The sequence below is a fragment of the Bison bison genome, unplaced genomic scaffold (genome assembly GCF_000754665.1).
Source record: "Bison bison bison isolate TAMUID 2011002044 unplaced genomic scaffold, Bison_UMD1.0 scf7180017864145, whole genome shotgun sequence".
In the NCBI taxonomy this organism is placed as follows: Eukaryota; Metazoa; Chordata; class Mammalia; order Artiodactyla; family Bovidae; genus Bison; species Bison bison.
The window spans coordinates 8,551,563-8,557,562 of NW_011494717.1; the positions used below are offsets into that span (position 1 = coordinate 8,551,563).

Consider the following 6,000-nt stretch of genomic DNA (forward strand, 5'->3'; position numbering starts at 1 on the left):
AACCCACACCAGTACTCTTGCCTGGAAAATCCCATGGACGGAGGAGCCTGGTGGGCTGCAGTCCATGGGGTTGCTAAGAGTCGGACACGACTAAGCGACTTCACTTTCACTTTTCACTTTCACGCATTGGAGAAGGAAATGGCAACCCACTCCAGTGTTCTTGCCTGGAGAATCCCAGGGACGGGTGAGCCTGGTGGGCTGCTGTCTATGGGTCACACAGAGTCGGACACGACTGAAGTGACTTAGCAGCAGCAGCAGCATAACCTACTTTAGGCTTCCTTGGTGGCTCAGGTGGTAAAGAATCTGCCTGCAAATTGGGAGACCTTGGTTCAATCCCTGGGTTGAGAAGATCCCCTTGAGGAGGGCGTAGCAACCCACTCTAGTATTCTTGCCTGGAGAATCCTCATGGACAGAGGAACCTGGTAGGCTACAGTCCACAGAGTTGCAAAGAATCAGACACGACTGAGAGACTCAGCACAGCACATATATACTAGTTCTTCCCCTAACATCCCAAAATAAAATGATTTTCCTGAATCAAAATTCAGTATTTATATTATTGTTATATGTATGTATTATTACATATTATATATGTATGATTCAAACATTGCTCACAGCTGAGTTCCCTAGTACAACGTGATTACATTTTCTTTCTTGCAAGACTCTTTGTTTTTCTTTTGCTTAGGTTTCAGTGTTTCTGTTATTATTTCTTTCCCAAACTTTCTGCAGAACTGTGAAGTTCCTCTTCATATGTTTGTATACCTTATATCATCCATAGGTTCATTTTGTTTTCTTGGAGGTATCACTCCTGGAATTCCTGACTCCTTAATTCTAATCTGGATGCATTGCTTTTCATGCCTGCTGCATTGTCATCCTCGGGTTTCTCTTCACTTTCATTTTTGAAATTCCATGTGTTGCGGCCCTCTGTTTTCTGGTTCTTACGTCTTCTTTTTTCCTTAGTTTGAAAGTAAAAGTTGCTCAGTTGTGTCCAACTCTTTGCTATGCCATGGACTATGATGCCATGGACTACACAGTCCATGGAATTCTCCAGGCCAGAATACTGCAGTGGGTAGCCGTTCCCTTCTCCAGGGGATCTTCCCAACCCAAGGATTGAATGCAGGTATCCAGCACTGCAGGCAGATTCTTTACCATCTGAACCACCAGGGAAGACCAAGAATACTGGAATAGGTAGCCTATCCCTTCTCCAGAGGATTTTCCCTACCCAGGAATCAAACCAGGGTCTCCTGCGTTGCAGGCAGATTGTTTACCAGCTGAGCTACCAGGGAATTCTTTTTCTTAGTTTACTCACTAATGTTAATGAAGAACTTAGCTTACTTGATAATTTTAATAGACACTGCAGAAGCTGCCTGCATGAGGTAATTGTTTTTAGAAGTCACATGTCAAAAAGTATTGTTTCACCTTCACTCTTGATTAATAGTTTAGCTATGACTTAATCCTACATTGGAATTTTTTCCTTTGGATTTTGAAGCTGTTCAGCCACCATCTTCCAGCACAAGTCTAAAATTCTACTTCCCGATCCTCTGTATGTATTCTGTTTTCTTCCTCTGTGAACATTCTTAAGATCTTCTCAATACCTCTGGTGTCCTGAAATAAATTAATGTAGGCTTAAAAATTTTTTTTTCCTTCAAATACGTAGTGTCTCTCAGCTTTCAATTCATGTGCAATTGCCAAGTCTGTAACGAGCTGACTGGCAGCTCATCCGTGCTCATCTCTGTTCCTGGTGGTCCTGAGTCAGAAGCCTGCATGGCTAGCTCTCTCCACATGGCGAGCTCCTGTCCTCTGCTGGGCTGGGGAAGGGGTGCTGAGTGGATTGCAGGGCAAGAGGAGAATCATGTAAAGCCATCTTTTTGTTTTCACCCGAGCCTTCATCCTGGCATTCAGAAAGGAGCCTTTCTGGGTCCTTGACTCCATCACCCCAATCCCTGTTTTCCAGCAATCTGCTTTCAACTTTCAGCTCTAAGTCCGTATTGTGGATCTCTTTGTTTTCCACTTTGAAAATTGTTTCTCTCTCTCATCTGCTTTCATCTCTTGAGTTCTCCCTTATGGGTTTCTTTCTCTTTTTCTAATCCTAGCTGTCCTTTTAGTAGGGAAAATAAATAAAAGAAAATGCTCAGTTCTCCACATTCACTGGAAACTATGGCACATTGCTTTTTTAACTTTACAATATGCCTTGAAGACACTAATCCACACCCAACATAAAACTTCTCCTTCTCTCCAAGGACAGTGCCACGGATGGATGGGTCCATCCACGTTTATTTCATCCGTGCCCTCTTGATTCAAGTGCAATGGCCAGGTCAAAGTGCCTCTCCCATCCTGAAGCAGGCTTCCAGTCCTTCCCCTGTTCTCTTCCGTTCTTCACAGCTCCTGACAGCTGTTCTACACCCTCAGCTGCTCCCCAGAGTGTGGTCTTCCTAATCTGGAGACTCACCTTGGTTTGAAGCAGCAAAAAGCCCTCCCTGGTATCACCCCACACATCTTAGCATTTTTGTCCCCACTTCATGCTAGTCCTGCTCTGCCTCAGTTGAAAGTCTCCATGATGGTGAAACACAAAGAGAGTAGACACCCAGCCACTGCACCTCCTCTCTGCCTTCCTGGAGCACTGCCATCCCCATCCCTCCTCCAGCACTGACCCATCCTGTTCTTCTAGAGCCCAAAGGGTTAGAGTCTCATGGGCAGAGGCTACCCAAGGGCCAGGCACCAGGCCCTCATGCTTAGGCATGGCACAGACAAAAGACAGGGTTGGCAGGAGGTGGCTCTGAGAGAAGTTGGTTAGAGAAGTTGGGCTGAAGTGGAGCCTTTGCTGGCCTCACTCACTGTGACCTGCCTCCCCAGTACAAACAGATGAGGTGAGGCCCCTCCCACCAGGGGCTCACTTTCAATAGGAGTGGAGAGAAGTTTGAAACAGGAGGTAGGCAGGGGCTGTCTCATGGCCTGTGTGGGCAGTTCAGAAAAGAGGAGTCCCTACAGACAGCTCCCTGCTAGAACATCTTTCTCAAAGACCAATAGAGAACACACGAGATGGAAGGGCTTCCCTCCCATCCTCCTCTCTTTTGACTGATTTCCCCACCTCAACTCCCACCACCGCATTGGTGGTGGGAATGGGGCACATGTGAGAGGCCCTAGGGATCCAGAAAAGGCCATCTGAGAATATTTGAACTTTCTAGATGGAAAGAGGAGCAGGCATGGTCATGCTGAAGTGGAGAGAGAATAAATTAGTGCAGAAGAATCCTGTCCTTCCTGTTGACATTTTAGACATGTCCACCATTTGCCCACCATTTCTACAGCTAGAAATCTCTCCTATGGATTTACTCTCACTTGTTGAATAAGGTTTGTTTTTGTTCAGTCGCCAAGTCATGTCCAACTCTATGCAACCCTAAGGACTGCAGCACACCAGGCTTCCCAGTCCTCTACTATCTCCTGGAGTTTGCTCAAGTTCATGTCCATCGAGTTGGTGATGCTATCTAACCATCTTATCCTCTGTCGCCCTCTTCTCCTTTTGCCTTCTATCTTTCCCAGCATCAGGGCCTTTTCCAATGAGTTGGCTCTTTGCCTCAGGTGGCCAAAATATTGGCGTTTCTGCATCAGTCTTTCCAATGAATATTCAGGGTTGATTTCCTTTAGGATTGACTGGTTTGATCTCCTTGCAGTCCAAGGGACACTCAAGAGTCTTCTGCAGCACCACAATTCAAAAGCTTATCAATTAAATAAGCTATTTTTACATAAATGTTTACTATAACGTTATTGATAGAACTAAAAGTCATAAACAACTTAAGTGTATGTTATGGGGGGAGGTTGTAAAATGAATGATATTTCCTCTATAGGAAAGAATGTCCCATAGTCATAGAATGAGACATATCTCTATGTGCTTTATGTAAAGATAGCCAACATGAAAACTTAAAAAGAAAAAAGGTCCAGAACAGTATAATGCTACACTATAAATTGGTAAATGCTGCAGTGTGAATGAGATAAAATTTTTGAAGGATATTTATTTAGATCTATCTATGAAAATTTTTTATGGAAGCCTTGATGAGAAACCAACTGTGAACAGGGTTATCATCAGGGAGAAGGCCTGGGAAGGAGAGGGACACTTACTTTTCTTTTAGGATATTTATGCTATTTGAATTTTCTGGCCATGCTCACATATTACTTTTCAATTTTTATTTCATTTTTATGCAAGTGCTCCTTTTTTAGAAAATATCAATGAGATGTATAAGTAGTAGGATGCAGAGTTTTGTCATATTTTTCTTTATTTCTAAAATGAGCAAACACTCATTTTAAAAGGAAAGCGATGTAACCCGGTGACTGTCCCTGGTCTCCATCACTTCCTGTGCCCTGGACATCCATCAGACCCCCACCCCCGTGCCGGGAGAGTCTCATGCTTGGGGCAGAATCATTGCCCTGCCTGGGACCCTGAGTGGGAAGTGCAGCTTCCAGGCTGGGTGTTGTCTGGGCAGGGTGAGTCCAGCAGAGACAAAGAGGTGAGAGGGTTCTGTGGGTCTCAGGGCAGTCTCCTTATTCCAACCTCCCTTCACCCCACCAACAATGCCCTAGAGACCCCCTTTCCTCCTCTAACGAGTTTCTGATGAGCACTTGGCCCAGGCTGAGTGCTCTCACATCTCTCATGCTGTCTACCCTCTCTGCAGTCCCATGAGGGATCCTCATGTTGGCTGTCTTGGCCCGGAGCCTTCCTCTCTGGCCATCACCAGCATAAGAACAGGGGGTGGACTGCACACTGTTACACCCACCATGCTGGGAGGCAGTGAAGCGAAGCTTGGGAGGGAAGGGAGGACTAAGAGAGATTCAGTGGGACATCAGCTTTACCCAGATAGAGGACCACCTCGCTGTATGCGCTGCAGACCTGTTTCCTAAGTCCTCTCCTCCTTGTCCTCATCATCCCAGGAAGGCCCTGTCCACCTCTGCGGTTCTATGAAGAAACCTTGCCATGGATCCCATAGCAACCTACAATCTGACATTTCACTGTAGTAGGGCCCTGGGAATCGTGACCTTGGACCCTCCGGGACTGGGGTCTGTCTCTGCCTGTCTGCTGCCAGCCTCGTCTCCAGGACTTTGTAGCTCTGAGCAGGGACCACATTCAGGGACCAGAGTGAGGCTGTACCAGGGTAAGATTTCAGTTCCAAGGGGAGGCAAAGGGGGCCCCCTCTACTCACCACAGGATTTCATTCCTGGTCAAGAAGGTCAAGGCCTGAAACAAACCACAGACAGGTGACTTGCCCACTCCATCCAACCCTGCCCTGGCCCTCTGGGGAGTGGGCAACTTCGGGGGTTGGGAGGAAAAGCTGATGCTCTCATTGAACAACCAGGGAATGGAAGCTCCCAGCCCTCAGCAGCAGACGCCCGAGATGGTGGCAGAGGAGGAAACAGTGCCCCGTCTCTGATGGCCTTGGGAGGGAGCACAGTGGTACAGGCCTACAGAAAGGATCGGAGACAAGGCTAAAGCCCTGGGATCTGGAGCAGGAAACAAATGGGGAGGGGCCCTCTGAGGGCCAGTCTGGGTCACATGGATGTAGGTTTAGCGAAGGCAGGGACCACAGTGAGAGTTTTCCCACCCCTCCCACCTGCCTCAGGAAGCTCCCACCACTGCCCAGAATCTCCTGCCTGATCTACCCACCTGGTATTCTTCCAAATCTTCCCAGTGCATCTGGTACCTCAGACATTGCCCCATGCCAACCCCACCCTTCTGTCTGCCAGCAGCAGAACCTCAGCCCCAAGAGCTCACCAGTTGTGCACCAAGTAATCTGTTGCCATGGTAACCTGCATTCCACCTTCTGCCCATTCTACCTGAGTCCCTGAGTGGGCAAAGAAATAGATTCTTTTGGTTCCAGAGGCTAATGGACATCATCCCCAAAACAGCGAACAGAAAGGCAGCCCAGTAGCAGGTTCAAGAGTCATGAGCCAACCTTCCAGATCTGCCAAAAGCTGACAAGACATGTGTCCCTGGACAAGCCACTCAGCCTCTCTGTG

General features: G+C 47.3%; 1 protein-coding gene across 1 annotated transcript in view; it reads right to left on the minus strand.

Annotated features, from left to right (window-relative positions):
* Window positions 1–5,795, minus strand: part of CIB4 (calcium and integrin binding family member 4) — a 51,582-nt gene extending 45,787 nt beyond the window's left edge. The window contains exons 1-2 of the mRNA XM_010840597.1: window positions 5,648–5,795; window positions 5,187–5,221 (exon numbers count right to left, since the gene is read on the minus strand). Of these exons, the coding sequence (XP_010838899.1) occupies window positions 5,187–5,221; window positions 5,648–5,701 (89 nt within the window). The 5' untranslated portion in view covers window positions 5,702–5,795. The remainder of the gene's footprint in view (window positions 1–5,186; window positions 5,222–5,647) is intronic.
* Between the last annotated feature and the right edge of the window lie 205 nt (window positions 5,796–6,000).